Source organism: Castanea sativa, chromosome 12, assembly GCF_040712315.1.
Source record: "Castanea sativa cultivar Marrone di Chiusa Pesio chromosome 12, ASM4071231v1".
In the NCBI taxonomy this organism is placed as follows: Eukaryota; Viridiplantae; Streptophyta; class Magnoliopsida; order Fagales; family Fagaceae; genus Castanea; species Castanea sativa.
The window spans coordinates 44,673,377-44,696,487 of record NC_134024.1 but is presented as its reverse complement, the minus strand read 5'-3'; the positions used below and the strand labels follow the sequence as shown (position 1 = coordinate 44,696,487).

Genomic DNA, 23,111 nt, shown 5'->3' with positions numbered 1-23,111 from the left:
CTTCCATTCAATTAATTTTGGACTTATATATGATTTTTTTAATAGAAAAACTTTACTTTAGTTTTATTATCTATTTTAATATAATTGCTATTAAATTAATAAAATATTTTCTTTAGTATACAGATGATTCTTCATTAAGCCATGCATCGCACCGGCACAATACTAGTTATATCTAAAAACTGAAACGTAGCATTTATTATTGCTACGCTCAAGTTGAGCCACGTCAGCGTCCACGTTATTATCTTTTTTCTTTTCAGTTTTCCTATAACTTTTTTTAACATTTATTTTTTTAATATTTACACTTCTCCAACCTTTCTCTCTCCCTTACATTTTCATCTCCCCACTACCCTCTACATTAATATCATTCTTCTTCTTTTCCTTCATCTTTTATTATTTTTGTCTATTCTTATTCACATCTACATCTATATCTATATATATCTAAAATCTAAAGTATAGCATTTATTATTGCTATGCTCTAATTGAGCCACATCAGCGTCCATGTTATTATCTTTTTTTCTTTTCAGTTTTCCTATAATTGTTTTTAATATTTTTTTTTTAATATTTACACTTCTTCAATATTTCTTCTTCCCTTACCTTTTCATCTCCCGCTACCCTCTACGTTAATATCATTCTTCCTCTTTTCCTTCATTTTCCTTTTTTTTTTTTGTCTGTTTTTATTCACACCTTATTACTATAAATTCATCACTATCTCTTCCATTCTATGCAAAGTTTTCCCTCACAAAAAAAGGTTTTTCTCTCTCTCTCTCTCTCTCTCTCTCTCTCTCTCTCTCATTTTTTGGTGAATTTTTTATTTTTCTTGTATCTCTGCTTTAGGTTGATAATTTTTTATATTCTTTAAAACTCTACTTTAGGTTAATGCGATTTAGCTTTATTTTTAAAGTTGTTGTTTTCTTTTTTCTCTTTGATTGTTAAATTTTATCCTATTGTGTTATAAGGAATTAAATATAACATTTAAAAATATAATATTATTCTATTACATAGAATGTTTTGGATAATTTGGTATTGATTGTTTTTTTTTTTTTTTGGCTTTATTTGATTGTTAAATTTTATCCTATTATGTTATAAAGAATTAAATTATAAATATAGCATATTAAAATATAATATTATTCTATTATATAACATGATTTGGATAATTTGGTATTTATTCTATTACACATCATGATTTTTTATAATGATCAATTTAGATGTTAAACTATGAGACTTTCTTAATTTTTGTTTTTTTTTTAATAATTTTTTGTGGACAAAATACTTTTAATAATTGTATTAGAAATACTCTATAATGCCATTTATTTAGAGAAAAGCAAAGGTTAGCCAAACGAAAATAATCATATGGGCGACAAATTTCAACTTTTACAATTTTACTTTAGTTGTTATTATTAATTTATAACAATGCATATATAGATATTTAATTATTAAATTTTGCTAATAATAGTTTATTTGATAATATGTTTTGGGTGGTTGAAATTACTATTATTGCAAAGAAATAAAAATAATAAATTATCAACAACAAATTGTTTTTCCTAATTAGTCCAATTAATCATTGTTAAGTTTATTAATTTTCTTAGTTACGTTTTTCGGTGTTTTGGATTGTAGGCAGAAAAAAAAAAAAAAAAAAAAGGTTTGAGAAAGATTTTTTAAAACTAAAAGAATAATTTCTAAATTTTATATTCTTTTTAATAATTCACAAAATGTTATAAATAACTTTTATTAAAAAATGAATATTTTCATTAACTTGCCTTTTGAATTTCTAAGAAAAATCGTATTGTTTTCATTTTAGTACAACAAGATTTATATTTATGATTTATGATTATTCCTATATTACATTTTTTATTGTTCCTATAATAAATAAAAATATGATTATAAAATACATAATTCTTTATTAAATTAGTTTATATTGTAAAAAAAATTAATAAAACCGCCATAAAAATTATTATTACGCGAAACATGTGGGTTCGCGGCTAGTTATACTAATCCCATAGATCATCATGTTTTATGCTGAAAAAATATCATAACCTTGCTACCAGACTTCATAAGCACCAGAAATTTGACAAAAGCATTAAACATTCGTGATGGCACTATGTCTACTGAGAATATATTGTGATAGTATTATGTACCCAACCCTGGTCCCAATACGGTTAGTGAATAATAGTCCATTGATCGATAGGCTGGGAATTCAAGTATAGAATATATATATACCAGAATTTCATTAATATCACAAACAAGGAAATAGCCCCAGAACATTGTTAAAAAGAGAGTTCTGGTACAAAGTGCATTTGCTAATGATACAAAGAGTCAAAGACATTACCCAAATGATTTTATGCGGTCACACAAACTAAAGGTATAAAACTACTGCACCAAAAGGAGAACTGTTAAAAGTCTAAAACATATTTTTTCTCAAAAAATTTAAACATATCCTTAATAGTAAGAGTAGTGCCCCCAAGTGATTGGGAAAAAATTAAAAAGAAAGAAGTAACAATATAAGAAGGTCCTGAAAAACCAGAATGATGGTCAAGTTAAGGCGAGTGATACTGGCGAGTTGAATATCGCAAGTTTGTATTGAATCAACTGGATTGTAAAAACAATCAAGATCCAGTCACTGAGGCTGTCCTTGATTTCTTCACTCCATGTTATTTTACTTCAAAGAATGAGACACACATACACACACCTAAAATATAGAAAAGGAAAATGGAGATGAAACAGAAATGAAAGTAAGAGGATTTGGGGAAGAGACTGAAACATTCAGAGAAGCAAAATCCAGAGCTTGAGGTTTTTAAATAGTGTACCAAAGACCTGTGTAGAGGTCTTTAACCAAATCCAGAGCTAAGGTTTAAACCAAAGCCAAATCCAAATGTTACCTATTTTATACCAAAGCTTAATATGGTCCATGTCTTTTTTATCCAAATCATTCCACTGGAGCTACTCCTAATAGTTAAGCTACAAAATTATTTGAACAGTATTCCCACAAAATTAAGGAATGAGCAAATATCCCCATGCAGATCAAATAACAAGACAACCTAACTTCCAAATTGAAGGTTTTTATTCTTCATTTGCTAAATCTTTCAACAACCAATAAGTCAAAATAAAATCAAAACTTTCATCCCTAACGGGCTGCGAGAGTTTTCTCCAACAATAAATCAAACAATCTGAATTCAGATATATACGAGAGAGAGAGAGAGAGTCAACATCTGACTATGGCTCTAACCTTGCTCAAGGTGGGATGTTTGTGTGAAAAGATGCTTAGAAAAAATAGTTAGAGAGTGCATATAAATGTTAGAGATTTGAAGTTTTGAACAACCTAGTGTGAAAATGGGTAAAATTTGGCCCATGACAAATCTGGGGAGAAGAAAACAACCACTCAGTTGATCATTGTATCATCATTGAGGTGTCTTATAGGACAAGATAAATACTCCATCCCAATTCTGCTTCCAACATGTCCCAGGTCTTGTCAAGTGCATTGATGCCTCTTTGTGCTTGGTGGATTCATGAGAATTGCCACCAGCATAGAACAAAGCAGCAACTCTTAAGCTCAACATTAAGCTTTAAAGCATCAAACTACTCTCCTATTCAATTTCTTCACATACTCTTTTTACTGAGCCTTCCAAAGATGATAACAAAGTAACAAACAACAATTATGACTGTATTATGACATCCTCGGCAACTAGTTAAATACACACCTGAACAACAATTTGAATCACCACCAAAAGCATATCTATATTACTGTTTTGGCATTACAACCACAAAGAAAAACTTTTAGAATTTTATTCTTTAGTATATATCTTAAAAAAGAGTGCATCATAGGATTAAAGAAGTTTAAACTTTCAATTGCACATATTCTAATGCTGCTACCCCATGATCTAACACATAACTGGGGTAAAAAAATCTCTGAAACGTTCGAATGGGATTTCTTCTTTAAATTTCCCTGTTCAAGGAATGAATTCATACAGTTCTGACATTGGCAACCATACTAACAACTCATTGAAGCGAAAGGAATTTCCTAGTGCTAACTATAAGTTAGGTTTTCAAATCAAGCAGTTGCCATCTATTTTTTTTTTTTTTTTTTTTGATAGGTAGCAGTTGCCATCTATATATAAAGCTGAAGTGAATGTAGGCCTCTCTCTACTCAGGTCCCAAAACATTTTTTCAACATGACTCAGACCCAATCCTTACAATCACCAAGCAATGACATAGAACATAATTATCCCACAATTCTTTAGTTGATTGGTAACTTATACACACGCACACACCCCCTGGATCTTGAACCCATGACCCTGCCTTCCATTCCATCATAGGATTAAAGAAGTTCCAAACTTTCAATTGTACATATTTTATATGTATCATTGTTAATATAAGGCTTCAAAATTCCCCTTTTTCATTCATCTGTTGTGCTTCATAGTAACAGCCACTATGACCACATTATCACCACCTCATGCCACTATTGCTCCACAAACATACCATGAACATGCATCTAAGCTACATTTCAAGTGAGTGAATTATCTCTTTTTCCAGCTTTACATAAGCTTTTTTCGTTGTTAAATCCTGACACCATGTTGGATAATTTACTTTGCAAACTAGTCTTTCAACCAAATTGGGGGAGGGGGAAAGAACTCAATGGGATCCCCCTCAAATCAAATAAAGTGAAAACCAATAAAAAACATATCACAAGGACAGGGGGAAAGAACTTAACGGGATCCCCCTCAATTTAAATAAAATGCAAACAAATAAAAAAATATTGTGGGCCTTGGACATCAAATTAGCATGATAGAACACAAAAATCATTACCTATATGTTGCATATATTCCCAAAGCTTTCCAACACAAGAATATTTCAAGTTTCCATATATGCTTCAAATTTTCATTTCACACAAATGCAAGACTACAAAATAGACTTACGCTATAATATGAATCTTAAATACCACCCAATAACCTGGTAAGAGAAAAAAAAAATCATCTAATTAAGTATTAGAAACTCAGCTCTCACTCTTAGCAATGTAACATGGTACCTATTATGGGGAAAAGGCAATCATCAAATCACATTTCCCTTCTGTTGTGATTTGAAAATTGATTCTCCATTAGTAAACAAATTCCAATACTCTAATACTGCTAACCTATAACCCAACACATAACTAGGGTAAGAAATCTCAGAAAGGTTGGGGTTTTAATTTTCCTGCTGAAGATATGAATTCATACAGTTCTGACTTATAACATTGGCAGCTGTAGTGGTAACCCATTGAAGTCAAATGAATTCATACTGCTAACCATAAGTTAGGTTTTCAGATCAAGCAGTTTCCATCTATATATAAAGCTGAACTGAATGTAGGCCTCTCTCTACTCATGTCCCAAAATAATTTTTCAACATATGACTCAGAACCAATTCTTACAATTCACAAGCAATGATATAGAACACAATAATCCCACAATTCTTTAGTTTATTGGTAACTTATACACACACACACACACCACCCTGGGTCTCATGATCTTGCCTTCCATCCCATGGTTATGCAAGAAAGAAGCCCCATTGGCTACATCATCCTAAACCACCATGTCTAATTACCATTTCCTCAAAATGTTATTTTGTGTCAATGAATTGCATGTCAGCTTACTCTTAAAAGTTGTAAAAAAAAACCAGAATGTGAGATACTCTCTGCCAGAATCAGCGATATCTATACCTGTCTTGTTTAGCAGCCCATTGAAAGGATCAAGAACAACTTTGTTCTACAACAAGGTTGCCAAAAAACTGTCAATTAAATCACTATTACCCCTGACCGAGTGAAAGAAACAGCTTTCATTTTCTTTTCCTGCCCCAAAAGTACCCCAACAGCTATAACATAACCTTATGTGTATACTACAGTTGCAACACTTGCAAACCTCTGTTATTGAACAAAAAATTCTACAAGTATGATAAAAAATGACATAAAGAGTGGATGTTATAGAACAAAAACTTCAAAATTACAAGTAACAATAGCCTGAAATTTTGGAAGTGCTATGCAACAACGGCATTGCTCAAAGAAGGAAGGTTCGACTAACATTTTCTAAACTACACCCTTAACTTATCAAATAAGAGTTGAAGTAGTTTCTATGCCTAGCAAGGCTTTAAAGATTACCTAGGAGTACATTCAATTAGACAAAATAACTCAACCAGCCAATTTATTAACAATAATTACTCCCTAGTCAATAAGTTCTTAACATCAACATTTACAAAGTATGTAGTGTGCCGTCGAATTAAGATACCAAGCCAATATTCTTATTGTGACGATGTAGAAAATTTATGCTGAGAAAAGACAAAAGAAAAGAAACTCACCATATATGATAAGAGAAGGGCACTTTTTAATCATGGATAATCGCGCTTTCATAGAAATAATTGTAACAATGATAATAACAATAACTAAAACTAATGACATAATAGATGTTGATAAACATGTAAATATATAATAACCTAAAATGTTGTTGAATCTTTGCATTCATGTTTTGCATCTAATTGCACATTTATCTCTTCAAAATAAAGGCCACCCACCTAATATAGGAGAAGAAGAGATGGAGAATTCAATATGGGATCAAGCAAAATGAATGGAGTCTGAATTGTATAGAAACAGAAAAGAAAGGAAAAAGGAGTGCTACACAATTGATAATAATTACCTGAAGTTTGCCTATTAGCTCCATTATTGTTCATCATCCCTGAACTCAATGTTCCGCACTAAGCGCTAACTTCCCATTCTAAATATTGTACCCTAAAACAGTAAAAAAATTGGAAAATCCTATAATCTACACACTTCTTATTTCTAAGGAATGAGGACACGGGAGGGTACAGCCAGACACAAACAACCATGAGTTGGTTCAATGTATTTATCTCCTATATGAATCATGATGCCATGAAAGAGCATTGAAAATAACTACTGCATTCTCATTTGATGAATTTCTCAGACCAAAAATCATGTGGCCTAAGTGTAGTACAAAATGAAAATTACATCTGTCATTTTCAGAAACAATTTATGTGAAAGCTGAAATTACACATGGCACATTGGTAGAAAAACTCTTTGCAAGGCTCACCACATCTGTGACATTCAGGGTGGTCTTTAGTTTTCTCAATGATAGTGAGTGGGTGTGGGTGACCGTCAAAAGTACAAGCACCTCCAAACTTAATATTTGGGTATTTCCCAAGAATACATTCAGGATGAGCAGGATAGCTACAATCTGCACAATAATAAAACCAATGCTTTGGGTCTCGTTCTTCTTCACAGATATCACAATAATAGTCACCGGAGTCATCTTCAACAGCATAACTAAGAGTAAAGGGATGCTCATGTTGTTTGTACCTTGTAGTTAGTGGTAGTGTAGCACATTTAAAGTCCAGTGCAAATTCACAAGTGATACAACGTAATACTTGGAATCTTTCAGAGTCTTGGAGTCTTTCAGAGTCTTGGAAACTTTCAGAGTCACAACTACTGCAATTCTGAGCATAACTTGTGGTGGAGAGGTGGAAACTTTCATAGTCACAACTACTGCAATTCTGAGCATAACTTGTGGTGGAGAGGTGAAGAAGATGCTCGTGACCTTTGTGGGAAAGGCTTTCTAAGATCAAACTACATTGAACATCAAGATCAAAGTCGCATTCCTCACAACAGTAGGTGAAGCCATTGCAAAGCTGGTCACAAGCATCACACTCAAATGACTTACTCCAACAAGGTGCCTTTGCGAGGAGGGTGAGTAGATGTTGATGAAGTGGGTGTCGCTTTTTTCTAGGTAATTCAATACAAGATTTATGAAGAAAGAAATTGCACTTGGCACATCTGTAAAACGGAGGGAAAATGGCTCGTACGCACCCATCACATTTTTTGTTATTCTCAACCTCGTCAGAAAGCTTTAAATCATGCTCATGACTGAAGTGTTTGATTTCTGTGAGAATTTCAATTCCATCCTCACCTACATTGATTTTTTTGACTATGTAAGTTGCTAAGTCAACAGATCCATCCAGCTCTAAATCTTCATTTTCTAGCTCATTGGACTCTCCATCTGTAAGTTCAAGCAAATTTATGTCCTCCCTATTTCTCTCGTCCATAGAACAATCAAGGTGGGCAACATAATCGCAACTCGAACAATAGTAGAACCCGTAGTCTATGTCCACTTTTCGAACACAGAGTTGACAAAATGGGGAATCAGATTGAGGTACTTCAAGAGAAGAATAGGTGAGATGGAGGGGGTGGTTGTGACGTACAGCTTTGACTCTGCGTAGATAAGAAGAAGCGCAAGTTTTATGAATACAGAAATTGCATTGGGCACAAAGAAAGGGCAAATCGCCTTCTTTGCCACAAAGGTCGCAAGTGAACTTCATAAACTTCCAAATGCGAGTTAATGGGTGGTCGTGGACTTCAGATTCTAAGGTGAGCGGTAAGTAAGCACACTTGTTGTGAAGGTTAAAGTTACAACGGAAACATCCATAAGTGTATTCCTCACGATATTCTTTGCAAACTTTGCATTTGCTATATTCTTCGTCTTCATAAAATTTCGATTCGTCAAAGAGAATAAGAGGATGTTTTGGGTGCAAGGGATGTTGCAACTCACGGGGTAGTTCCGCACATGATTTATGATGGTAGTACCCAGTGCATTTTATACAACTGTAGCTAGGACCAAATACAAGTTTCCCGCACGCCCAACAAGGAGATCCTCTTCTCTCGAATTTATTGAAGACCAAGGGATGCTGATCGTGGCAAAAATGTTGAATGTCCATCTATATCACATCAACATATAACAAGATATAACAACACCCAATTTGTTTAGAAAAAAGAACAGGAATTTATTTATAGAACGCTAGATGGTACCCAAAATCCAAATCCAAATCAAAATATAGATCAAAATAATTGGAGATTGGACACATACCCTTTATAGATTATGGCAGCACAAGTCAAACTCTCCTCACAAAATGAAAAAGTCTTCAGTGATCTCCACCGCTTGCTGATTTGGTAAAGTCAACGTCAAAAGTTTGAAGATGCTGGAACTTGCTTTTGTGTGGAAAATTATTTGGGTTTAAGCTAAACAAGATTAATTAGTGGGATCTGAGATCTGACTATGAGAGGACAGAGAGTTTTACTGTTTAACTAGGAGAAAATAGTAAAATAGCAATAATTTTCAAACAATATAATTAGTAGTTAAGGTTTACAAACTATATTTTTTACTAGCATCTCGAGTCTAAAAAACTCGATTTTGGGGCTATAAATCGAGTCTTTAATGCTCGATTTTTATGGTCTGATTCTGTCCGATGTGGCATTTTTTCTACGTGGCGACTACTTGGAAATCGAGTTTTTAAGACTCGATTTACAAGCCAAAAAACATTTGCTCTAAGTCCATCCATTCCCAGAGCAAAACTCACCACAAAAAAAAAAAAAAAAGCCCACCTGGGTCGAGCGCGCGACCTGGGCGCGCTGCCTGGGTCGCGTGGCCTGCCTGGGTCCCAGGTCGTGCGCCCAGGCAACACGCCCAGGTCGCGCGACCCAGGCAGCGTGACTCAGGTGGGGTTTTTTTTTTTTTTGGTGGTGGGTTTTGCTCTGGGAATGGATGGACTTAGATCAAATTTTTTTTGGCTTGTAAATCGAGTCTTAGAGACTCAATTTCTAAGTAATCGTCACATGGAAAAAATGCCACATCGGACAGAATCAGACCATAAAAATCGAGCATTAAAGACTCGATTTATAGCCCCAAAATCGAGTCTTTCAGACTCGAGATGTTAATAAAAAATATAGTTTGTAAACTGTAACTACTAATTATATTGTTTGGAAATTATGGCTAATTTGATATTTTCTCCCTTCAACTAACTAATAATTAGTCGTCGGAAAGTTGACGATTAGGAAGTGGTGTTTTTGTCATTTCGGCATGGCCTGGTTTTGTCTTAGTCCTAGGCCCAAGAAAGACTTGATTTTATTGGGCTTATCTTTTGTATAATTTTTAATATTTTTTATATACATATAGTTGTATTTTTATCAATTGTATTTTTTATATAAAATGAACCAATTGGAAATAATTATACCAAATAAGCAAGCCTTTTTTTATTACTAGTATTCAATCCAATAAAAGCCAATATTTTTTTCACAATTTGTGGTAGTGGTAAATCATAATTGATGTATAATTAGTCTTTCACTCTAGGGGTACGTTTGGCCGAAATTTTTTAATTTTTAATTTTTAGGTTTTTGCTTTTTATTTCAGCTTTTCTTTGTAAAACAAGATAGCAAAACCAGTTTTTTGAAAATAAAGCTAATTTTTAGATTTTGTTTTCATACATTTAACATCAAAAAGTTACTAAAAATTATATATTTTGATGAATATTATGCAAATAAACTACAAAAAAAAAAAAAAAACACTACAGGTTTCTAAATGGATGCTATAGATCAACTGGACCCATCAAATTGTTTTAATTGGCTTAAGTTTCTATAGTTTGTTTGCTTTTGTGTGTACTTGGATTATCTTTTATTGAAAGTTGGAAAAATATGGTTATACATAAATAAAAAAATTTTAAAAAAAACCCACTAATCCAAACTCACATAGTTTATTAACTTTTAGCCATTTTCTTCTTCACTTTAAGCAAATAAAGTTCAAAATCCAAATCAACATTAGCCTCTCCTTCCCGATAGAAGAAACTATATATTTTTGTTTTGATAAATCCTAGGAGATGAAACTTTTATATATGTTCTGTAAGTGCACAATTTGTACCGGTCCAATCACTAGACGGACTCAGACCCAAAGAGCCTTATACAATAAAATTTGTAGAGTGTGAGTTTGAAACTCAAGTTATGGATATTAGATAAAGGGAAAAACAGGCTGGATTGCCGTTATCCACGTATTCAATATATAAAAATAGCAAAGAAACTCTCCTCGAACGTAAGCCGAGGACCACTTGTATTGCCTTTCTTTCTTTAAGGAAAATATTACAATTACAATTACAGTTCAAGTATTCAACCCTTTCTCTCTCCTCCTCCTTCTTCTTCTTCTGCGATCCCCTTTTTCATACCTCTCTTTTTCTCTTATATCCATGTTATTCTTCCTTTCTTCTTCCATGTATAACACAGATCTTCCAATTAGATACTTGTCTCATCCAGCACCTTCTTGAAATCTTCAAACACTAGCTGGAAGGCTAAACATTACTGTTTAGAGGTTATTTCTCCATTAATGCGGCTAGAGAGGTAGGTGCAGAGTTTTTAATGTGGTGGTAGCAGCATTTTTCCTCTGATATTTCTCATACGTTCTTCCTTCCAATAACTGTGTGGATTACGCATTTACCCAACAGATCTCCCGAAATTCTCTCTCCAAACACCATGACATGTCCTATGACTTTTCCTTGACCCATCAGAGGAGATACTCCTCCTCGGACAACTCCTCCAACCCTTGTAGCATGAACTGGCTTGCGAGCCTCAAATGCTCTGCTTGGATAGGCTTACTCCACCAAATCAGGCTTAAGGCTCAAATGCATATTTTAATCATTTTACCCCAGATGTTCATTGAACAATTTGCCAAGATAATAAGTTGTAATTAATGGTCCATAACATTGGTGACGGTAAGAGTCATAAGAGGATTAGATTTTTTTTATTTATTTTATATATTTATTCCTTTAAATTTATTGTTATTGTCGTTGGATTGGTAACAGCCTAGATCAGTTTCAATTCATTTCATGAAAGTTTTTAGGGAGGGGATTTTTAAAAAAGAAATGTATGGCCTACATATAAATATTGAAAAAAGTAAGGCGTTAATGGGAAAAGGAAAACTAAGATATTTATTGTCAAATATAATGATATCTTAGAATGCCTTTGATCCTTGGAAGATTAACCATGCACAAGTGTAGACCCTTTCTTCAAGAGATTGCAGGAAGAATTCAGTCTTGGGGTGCAAAATATTAATCTATTGCTTCAACTTTGCAAGGTCCAGCCAATTTTTTGAATCAGGATATGTAGCTAGGTGTTTTCTGAAGTTCGATATCTACTTCTCTTTGGCATGATGACTATCACCCAGCAAGCATAGATTTGATTTCCTATGCGCTGTTCTCGTTTTGTGTTTGTACCTTGACACAATAAATTCGCTCAAACATTCCATTTGTAAACAGAAAGTGCACAAAACGACTCTTGGTTTTATAGCCAGAACATCAAATTACCATCAAACCATCACTCAAGCTTGAAGACACTGTTTCCACAACTTGTTGCAAAGAGTTCAAAGAGCACCTAATTTGCATTGATATCACTCACTTTGTTACCTTAAATCTAGGCCAAAACATTGCTTTGTAAAATGATTGGTTTAACAAGAGATTGCCGAACAAGGTTGAGCAAATTAAATTGGCAAATAACTGTTAAGGAAAACTTCGTGTCTTGCACTTTTGCTTGCATTGCATGTCTTTTTGGGTCACTAATTATGAAACTAAGTCTAGGAGATGAACTGGGTATTTCCATGGGAGCATCCATGTGGAAATTTTTTTCCATTTTGCACGTCTAAAACCTACTTTTTCTATTTTACTCACCATTTTTTACAAAACACTTATATCAGTTTATCTATTATACACATTTATTCAAATAAAATATTCATTTCTTTACACAGTGAACAGTGTAAAATATTCAAATAAAATATTATACACATTTCTTTACACTGTGAGGTGAGTCAGAGGTAGAGAGAGGAGGGAGAAAAAAAGGATAAAAAAGTCATTTACACGATGAACAAGAACAATAACCGTGCATATGCATATATGCATGGTTATTGTTCATATACACGGTCATGGTGTATATTTGCACATTTTTACAAAGACTGATGTGAATTTTTTTTGGGTTAAAATGTGTAAAATTAGTACTTTTTTATTTTAGAATATTATAAATGGACTGATGTGGTTGCTTTAACAGATTAATCTCTCACACTCACATATAAGTATGAAACATATGCACGTGTCTATCTCATGATCTCATCCTCCTCAATCTCAGTCTTATAAAGGAAGGAGGTCAATCATGTGAGCAAAAGTTCATTTGGCCAGAGTTATCATATTTATTTATGCTAATTCCATAGCTCATCATATCTTGTTCTGAAAATAATATTATAACCATAATACCAAACAATTACAATGGTTTAATAGAGCATTGGTCGATAGGCTGGGAAATTAAAGTACAGAATCTATAACAGAATTTCATTAACATCACAAACAAGGAAATTGCCTCGGAACATTTTCAAAAAGACAGTTCCAAATGGACCAAGTGCGTTTGCTAATCATACAACGACATTACTCAAATCATATTATGTGGTTTATGCACAAACTAAAGGAATAAAATAACAGCACCAAATGGACAACTATCATCAATTCAAACAATACTAAAACAAATATTTATCCAAAATTTTAAAGAAGTCACTTAATATAAGAATAATGCCCCCAAGTGACTGGGGAAAAATTTGAAAAGAAAGAAAAGAAATACTAACATAAGATGTGCCAGCACAAGCAGTCAAAGGACCTAAAATCAGAATGATGATCAAGTTAAGACAAATGATAGTAGTGAGTTGGATAACACGAGTTTAAACTGACTGGATCTTACTAACAACCAAGATCCAGTCAAGAGGACACGCACCAAAAAGATAGAAGAAAGACGGAGATGAAACAAAAATCAAAGTAACTGAGTTTGGGAATAAAACTGAAACATTCAGAGAAGCGAAAGACATTAGTGGAGGGCAAGACAGGCTTGCTGGTTGTGTTTCTTGAGGTATTCATACAGGCTACTGAAGATTTGTGTAGAGATCTTTTAACCAAATCCAGAGCTTAGGTTTAAACGAAAGGCAAATCCAAATGCTCCCAATTTTAAACCAAAGCTTCATAAGGTCCATGCCTAGCCAAATCATCCCAATAGAACTACCCCCAATAGATGAGCTAAAAAATTATTTGGATAGTCTTCCCACAGAATTATGGAAAAAGCATATATATATTTGTGCAGGTTATATGACAAGACAATCTAACTTCCAAATTTAAAATTTTCATTTTTCAATGAAGCATTATTACTGATAAAACAAACAAGAAGTCACAAAAAAAAAATCATAACTTTTATCTCCAACAGACTTCAAGAGTTTCTCCAGAAGTAAATCAAACAGAGTTCAGAAATAGATTTTATATTTTTTTAAAAGTCAATATCTGACTCTGGGCTCTAACCTTGCTCAAGATGAGATTTTTGTGTGAATATATGTTTTGAGAAATAGTTAGTGTGAACAAGTAATTTTTAAGGATTCGAACAACCTAATGTGTGAATAGGGGTAAAATTTGGCCAACTATAAAATTTAGGGAGAAGAAAACAACCACCCAATTGATCATCATATCATCCCTGAGGTGACTCATAGGAACAGATAAATAACTCTCTCCCTCTTTCACTTCAAAGTTCCAACATGTCCCAAGTCTTGTCAAGTGCATTGATGTCTCTTTGTGCTTGGTGGATTCATAAGGATTGCTAACATAGAGCAAAGCACCAACTCCTAGGCTCAAAACTTTAAAGCATCAAATTCGTCTCTTATTCAATTTCTTAAAGTACTCTTTTAAGTGGGCCTTTCCCAGATAATAAATAACTAACAACAATTATGATGAGTATTATTACATCCTCAGGAACTAGCTCAGACACACCTGAACAACAATTAAACCGCTACCAAAGGTGGATCTGTGTTACTGTTTGGCATCATAACCACAAAGACAAGCTTTCAGGTTTTTCTCTTTTGCACATATCTTCAGGCAGAGTGAATTGTGGGACTAAGACCATACTATCACTACCTCATGTCACTATTGCTCCACATACCTACCATGAACATGCATCTAAGCTACTTTCCAAGTGTGACCAAACAATCTCTTTGTCCAGATTTATATTAGCTTAATTTCATGCATTGTTAAATCCTGCCACCATGTTGACAAACCTGCTGTACAAAATGGTCTTTGAACCACTGGGCATCTCCTCCCCCACAATGGGTGGAGGAAAGAACTCAATGGAAAATCAGATAAACAAAGAGAAGGTAGGTCCTAGAAAATCAACTCAAGAACACACCTCATTTTCATAGGAGCTTTCATTTTTTAATTCAGGCTCCACATAGTGTGTGTGCGTGCGCGTGTATGTGTGTGCATGTCAACTAACCTAGTAGTACTACTTTTTATAATCAATAATGGGGAAAAAATTGCAAACAAGTATACATTGGGTTGTGGACACCAAATTAGCATTGATAGAACATCATTACCTAATTTTGTATGGGTCCAGTTAATGTATGCCCTTAGGGCATTCATTTTCCCATAAAAGGTTTCTTAAAATGGTTTACTAATGTATGCCCTAAGGATATACGTTAGTAAAAGCCATTTTGTATATACTCCCAGACTTTCTAACACAAGTAGATTTCAAGTTTCCTCATCTTGTTTGAATTTTCATTCTATACACAAGCAAGACTACAAAATAGAATTACAATATGATATCAATCTTAAAAACCACTCAATAATCTTCTAAAAGAAAAAAACTGCTTCTATTTAAGTATTAGAATTTAGAAACTCCACTATCATTCTTAAGCAGTTTGACAAAGTACCTATCATGGACAAAAGGCAATCATAAATCACATTTCGCTTCTATTGTGATTAGAACCTAGATTCTCCTTCAGGAAAACAAAACCCAATATTTAATAGTACTAGCCTATATTTTAACACTAAACTGGGGGAAAAATCCTCAGAAATGTTTGAATGGAATGAATTCATATAATTTGGAGATTTGCAGCCATACTTGTAGCCCATTGAAGCGAAACAAATTTTCTTATGCTAACTATAAGTTAGATTTTCAAATCAAGCAGTTTCCATCCATAAATAAAGCTTGAAGTGAATGGAGGCCTCTCTCTCTTTATCTACTCAGGTCCCATAACAATTTTTTAAAATATGACTATAAGTTAGATTTTCAAATCAAGCAGTTTCCATCCATAAATAAAGCTTGAAGTGAATGGAGGCCCCTCTCTCTATCTACTCAGGTCCCATAACAATTTTTTAAAATATGACTCTTGAGTCTCTGACCCAACTCTTACAATCCCCAAGCAATGACATAAAACATCATAAACAAACAACAATCCTTTAGTCTATTGGTAAGTTACGCATGCACCCACTAGTCCTGAACTCATAACCTCACCCTCCATCCAATTACTAAAAAACAAATACCCCATTTGAGCTAAACCCACCCCATTGGGGAGCACATCATAAACCACCATGTCTAAATACCATCCCTCATTTTTTTGATAGACATGATAGTATTTGAACCTATGACATCTGCACAATCAAGTTTCCTCTCTATTGTCAGGCAAAGACACCAATAGCATTTTTTCCCCCATATAGGTAGAATTCTAACCCAAATCCCTTATTTGAGCAACTTTAAAAGTTGAGCTAACTAGAACCCAATACCATTCCTCATTTCCTGTCCAAAACGTACAAGTAATTACATCATGTAAAGTTGAAAAAAACTCATAAAACAGAGAAAAAAATAATAATAATAACCAAACTTTGAGATAGCCAAATTCATAAAAATCTTGAAATGATAATTCTTAAATCAAAAGGGTTCTTTTTGGTATAGGCAATAAGAGACTTTATCAATTGAGCTAACTAGAACCCATGTCCCTAATTCAACAATCAAAGACTTTAACAATTAAGCTAACTAGAACCCAATACCATCCCTCATTTGCTCTCCAGAACATACAAGTAATTACATCATGCAAAGTTGTAAAAACCTATAAAACAGAACAAATAATCAAACTTGGAGATACCCAAATTCATATAAATCTCAAAATTCCAGTTCTTCAACCTAAAAAGCAAAAAACCCAGAGGGAAATTTTCAAAGTCTTAATCTTTTGTTTGAAATTATTGAATGGAAAAACCAAAAACAACACGAAACCAAATCTGGGTTTCAACCCATTTCCTTTAAGGAATATCCCAAGCCTTTGGTTCAGGGACAGCCACAACCATACATTGAACCTCAGGAGAAAGAACAACCATGTCTAAGTACCATTCCTCAAGAAATTTTTTTTTTATAGATACGATAGTATTTAAACCTATGATGTCCACTCTATAATAATGTCCAAAGAGGGTTTTCTTTGGTATATGCAAAATTCACAACCAGCCTATTCAATTATAAGAAACTTTACTAGAACCTAGGCACCTAATTCAATGATAAAAGACTTTAATAGTTGAGCTAACTCATTTGCTCTCCAAAACGTACAAGTAATTACAAAATGTAAAGTTGTAAAAAACCCATAAAACACAACAAATAATCAAACTTGGAATACCCAATTTCACATAATTCTTGAAATGACAGATCTTTAACCAATAATACAAAAAACCCAGATGGAAATTCCAAAGTCTAAGTCATTTGTTCCAAATTATTGAATTGAAAAAAACAGAAAACAGCAAGAACCAAATCTGAGTTTCAACCATTTTTTTTCCCCTTAAGGAATATCCCAAGGCTTTGGTTCAGGGACAGCCACAATCATACCTTGAAGCTCAGGAGTGAGAACAACCTGACAAGCAAGACGAGAATGCGTGTTCATAATACGTGTACGCGAGCTTCTCTTCAAGATGTACTCCTCATCGTAGGTGCGAGGTGGGAGCATGTCGAGCCATTTTTGACCGATGTTGACCTCACACTCAGCTGAGCAAGCGTCGATGTCTTCGAGCCTGTGAGAGGCAGGGTCGATGAGACCGGTGTTGGTTAAGGCTTTGAGAAGAGTCTGACCAGTTAGACCCACCACCTCGTGCTTTTTCCCATCTGGGTCCAGCGCTGCGAGCTTCACTATGCGATCGGAGACTTTGGAAGAGAATGAGAGATGGGAGTTTGGGATTAGAGATTTGGAGAGGTGGGTTTGGGAGGAGAGTTTTTGACGAAGGCTTGATCTCATCAGTGTCATCGCCATTGTTGTGTTTGTTTGGGGGAGAAATGTGAGAAAAATGGCTTCTTTTCTCCTGATGGAGTTTTCGGTTTTTGTGGCCTTTTTGCTATTCCTTTTTTTTTTTTTTTTTTTAATATTGTTTTTGTACCTAAATTTTTATGAATTTTTATTTTCATCCTTAAATTGTAAAAATTCTTTTTTTTTTCTTAAACTATTGAAAACTCTTATACTTTAATAAGGTTTTTTTTTTTCATTCTTAAACTATTAAAACAAAACCAAAAAAGAAAGTTATTTATATATATATATATATATATATATATAATTTGAGTACAAAAAGAATTTTTCGAAGTTTTTGGCCATTTTTGCTATTTTTTTAATATTATTTTTATTTTAAACTTTACTTGGATTTATATTTTCATCCCTGAAAAACAAAAAGAAAACTTTTATTTCTTGGGCTTTTTGATAAGCTGATGGCCTTTAATGCAGATCAAAACATGCCACTACTCAACCCCATTACCATAATTTTTGGATATTAAGAAGTGTGAGTCAATAACTTAAACTCACTATCTCTTGACACTTGTTCGAAGTGATAAGTATTTTGGAGAGATTTTTACCGCTACATCACACTCGCCAGTGATAAAAGAAAACTTTTTAAAGTTAAAAAAAAAAAAAAAAAAAACTTCTTCAAAACTTTAGAAATAAAAAAAAAAAATCATTTTTTTTAATAATTTGATAGTTACAACTATAGAGGTGGCAATTGAAACCTTGGTTTTCCTCTAAAGAGCCAACAATAACGTTTCTAATAAATAAATAAATAATCAACAATAACACTCAACCACAAGACTCTTGCTATAATTTTATGACCTATGTATCGTCCAACACGCATAACTTTCCCGATTTAACTCAACCCATACATATTTGGTCGGATTTGCTCACTTACTCTATTGGCAAAAAGTTGAAAATTTGAAGAAAATAGGCTTTTAATAAGGTGTTGGAATCAAGGTTTTGTAGTCAAGGTCAGCTCAATATATTATGGGGCCTAAGACAATAACATTAAGATTTTGGGTAAATTCTATTAACTTACCTTAATATTTTAGCTAATGTAAACTAGATCCAAGACATTTAGTCCCTAATGCCAATTTAGTCCCTAAGGGTCTAAATGCCATTAGGCTCGTTAGTCATTTTATCATCTCTGTCTTAAGGAACAAATTAGTTTGTTTTGAAATTTCTAAGACCTAGTTAGCATTAACCCAAAACTCAGGGTAATTTGATACAACTTTACTTGTGATTATGAATGCACTAGATAAAGTAATTCAATACAACTTTACTTAACCATAAAAGTATTTGATAGTCTCTGCCTTAAGAGATACGAATCCATTATATTACTTAATAAATTAGATAAATCAATATAATATAACTATATAAAAAAAAATACTATTTATTAGGCTAAGCAACCACAAACTAACTATTATGGTTGAAATTTTTTAATAAAATTATATTTTTATATCTCTAAATAATTTTGATTATAAATAAAATGAAAAAGTTCAGTTACAAAATTAGTTGTAGCCTAAGGCTACAATCTTACTCAATAAAAACAAACATTACTACTTATTTTGAAAATCTAACCGTTGAATTGCATATTACTTATGCTCTTAATACATGTCAAATTTTGTGTCAATCAAATATTGTTTACTATATGATTTATAAGTTTATATTTTATACATAATTTTAAACAATTTATTGATGACAAAACTATTAATCTTTAATTTTTTAAAAATTTTACAAGCATGGAGAATATAAAAAGAAGATGTAATCCAATTATAGATTTGTCAAAATTTACCTTCAATAAAAAGATATTGAGTAAGATTTTAGTCTAAGGTTACAATCAATTTTATAACTAAAATTTTTCCTAAATTTAATTACTAATAATTAGTTATACATTTATTTAAAAATTTTCACAAAATTTTATTTTTTCGCTAGCTACTAAAATATTACATATAAAGAAAAAAAAAAAAACCAAATAGAGAAATATATAGAACTGTAAACATAGACCCTCTCTCTCTCTCTCTCTCTCTCTCTCTCTCTCTCTCTCTCTCTCTCTCTCTCTCTCTCTCTCTCTATATATATATATATATATATAAAGAAACAAAAGAAAAATTGAAAGTAAAAATTTATTTAAAAAGTTTAACAAAAAGGCTATTATGCTACTATATGTCTTGGCCTTTTTTTGTTGACCATTTATTTGATTTTTGCAAATAATTCCTTTAAATAGTCTCAACCAAAATTATTTTGCTAAGTAATCTCAATTGAACTCAAGTATCCGAAAGTATTCTCGGAGTACCATAAATATGTGTTTCCCCTCTTACATAACTCTGGGTCTCACTAATTAAATTTATTGTGAGACCCACAATTCATGTAAGAGGAGAGAGTACGCATTTATGGTACTCCAAGGTATTTAATAATTTTTCCATACACACACACACACACACACACACACACACACACATATATATATATATATATATATATATATATATTAACTCAGGTTCTTCATCAAAAAAAAAAAAAAACTTAGGTTCAAAATGAGATTACATAATGAAATAATTTCGTTTGAGGCTACTTAAAGAAATTGTTTGTGAAAATCAAATAAATAGCAAAAAAGGCCTTATGCCCCGTTCCATTCCCACCCCAATTTTTAGATGAAAGAACAAGAATGAGCTTACTCCTGTGCTTGTCTGGAGTGTAAAGAAAGTATAAAGAACAAAAAATGAGAAAGTTAAACAAAGTACCAAGGATAAAGCAAAGAGAAATTGAGAAAGTAAAGCAAGGAAGAAACAAAGCTTTTAAAGAAGTGCCAATTCCAAACCTTAAAGAACGGACGCAATGCTAATTGGAGAAGAAGGTCTGAACTGTAGCAGCTACAAAGGAGCTTTTAAAAAAATAAAAATCTCTTTTTTATTCTTTAAATGAAGAGTGTCAAAATTTCCAGTGATCTGTGGCAAAAAAATTGAGGTTTAGGATTAAATATTTTTTTGGATGTTTGAATTCAGTTTTATTTTGTTGTGATTTTTCAGTTTCTTGTGTGGGAGATTAATAAGTTTCAAAGTCTTACAAATTCTCTAGAGAAAACGAAGGATTAGAAGCACATCCAACAAAAAGAATTTTTTTTTTTTTCAAAAAAAATGTTAAAGCAATAAAGCTGCTACATATTTTACTACATAAAGTTGACAAATTGACATGTTAATAAATGTGATCGGTTAGATTCAAGTAACTAATAAATAAATATTTGAATTTTATTTTAAAATAAACAACACATTAATCTCTAAGCTCTGTGTTATAAAATTTGTCATATCCATAGCATCTCTATGGGTTAAAATTTGGGGCCTTCCTTCGCTTGGAGTCTGGAGACGATGAGCAATTGCAAGTAGACTAACAAAAAAAAGGATGAAAGAGAATCTATATATTTTCTGGTGACAATTTTTTTTTTTGAAAGAATTTCAACTTATGACGTCCGCTCCTAATGATGCTCTTTATCATCAGACCAAGACACCAATTGATTTTTGGTGTAAAAGAAAATTGAACCCCAAATTTTTTATTTAACCATCAAAAAATTTACTAATTAAACTAACTGTAATCCAGTTTCTGGTGATAATATTATAAAACAATGCACATATAGTCAGGGATGTAGTTAGGACTTAGAGTTAGGGGGGTGGGTCTGATGTTGGCTATGTGCGGCGGCTCCAACCTTTGGCTCTACTACTACTTAGCTGTTTGAGGAATTTGTTTTTGGTGTGTGTGACTTTGAGATTGGGTAAGGACAAAATAATTTTATTTAAAATTTTTAAAGGGCGGCCGGGTTTTTTGTGTTGGGTAAAATTGGTTAATTGGGCTTATTTTGTTTTAGATTTACTATTGGAAATTTTTGTTGTTGTGCTAATTTTTTGGGCTTGTATATTTTGTTTTAGATTTTAGATCTATTGACTTTTTTATAGTCTTTACGAGGAGGAATGCTAAAGCTACAAATTTTTTACAAATTGCTAATGTAGTGAGTGGTTATTGGTAAGTCAAAAAAGGGTGTAAGCAGTGGGCCAAGCGTGAACTAATATGAATTTTTTATCTCAATAATTTGTAAAAATATTGTAAAAAATTTGTGGCAATAGCATTATTCTTAAAAGAATTAATGATATTATTAAAGGGGGACAAAGTGTAATTTTATAGAACAAAATTGCTAAAATTAATACCCAAATATATACTAAAATTTTTTGTGGAATAAGTTCCAAAGGAATCCTCTAAATTTGTGAGGATCCATTAGGATTTAGATGAACATAAGAACATGTGTATAAGTGGGGAGATAATGATCGCAATCCCACTAAGAAAAGACTATAAGAAGGAGAAGAGGTAAGAGGAATGGGGGTTGAAAAACTGATGGGGGGTAAGAGTGTTAGAAGATAGAGAGGGAAAATACTAGGAAACACTGGGGGAAACACAGAGGAATCAATGCATGTTTTGGGCCTAAGTCATAGGATTGACTATTGAGAGTGATCCCACTTATAAATAAATTATGACCCCATTACTTTGGCGGAGACCGTTTTGGGTGCACACAATTGGTGCCGTCTGTGGAAATGGTCAAAGCTTGCCTCCGTCCCTGCATATAGTTATGGTCTATATTAGCCTAGAGGATCTTGATCAGACTAAAATTAAGGACAATTAATATTCCTTACAATAAGTCTCAATTAAAAATATCAACCTGTGTTGAACATGATAAATACATGTGATATACTAATACTAATATCTCCTCTCAAACTCAAGATTGCATGGATGATGCTATCTTGAGTTTGAAGATAAGATCACAAAGGAGTTCCAATGGATATGACTTGGTGAACACATCAACAAAGGTGAGTGCAAGTGAAGACTACCCTGCTCAAAATGATGCCAAATGAAGTGACAAGTAATCTCAAATATGCTTGGTGTGCTCATGGAAGTATCATTATGGGCTGTAAATTATAAGCTACCATGAGCTACTGCGAACAAGGCGAAAATGGTATATATGAACTGTGGTACACTACCATCATCTGATACAATACCAATTTTTTTAAAAAAGAAAATGGGGGCACGAGCAAGAAACTTAAGCCCCATCAATCTTGATTAGCATACTCAAAAATAGAAAAGGAAAAAAGCCATCCACAAGCAAGCCTTGAAACAAAAAGGAAGACATATATA

General features: G+C 32.9%; 2 protein-coding genes across 2 annotated transcripts; both read right to left on the bottom strand.

Annotated features, from left to right (window-relative positions):
* Positions 1-6,986: 6,986 nt before the first annotated feature.
* LOC142619397 (uncharacterized) lies at positions 6,987-8,742 on the bottom strand. The gene has a single exon (XM_075792486.1). The coding sequence runs from the start codon at positions 8,740-8,742 to the stop codon at positions 6,994-6,996; it is 1,749 nt and encodes a 582-aa protein (XP_075648601.1). The 3' UTR covers positions 6,987-6,993.
* Positions 8,743-17,261: 8,519 nt separating this feature from the next.
* LOC142619930 (uncharacterized) lies at positions 17,262-17,999 on the bottom strand. The gene has a single exon (XM_075793318.1). The coding sequence runs from the start codon at positions 17,913-17,915 to the stop codon at positions 17,451-17,453; it is 465 nt and encodes a 154-aa protein (XP_075649433.1). The 5' UTR covers positions 17,916-17,999; the 3' UTR covers positions 17,262-17,450.
* Between the last annotated feature and the right edge of the window lie 5,112 nt (positions 18,000-23,111).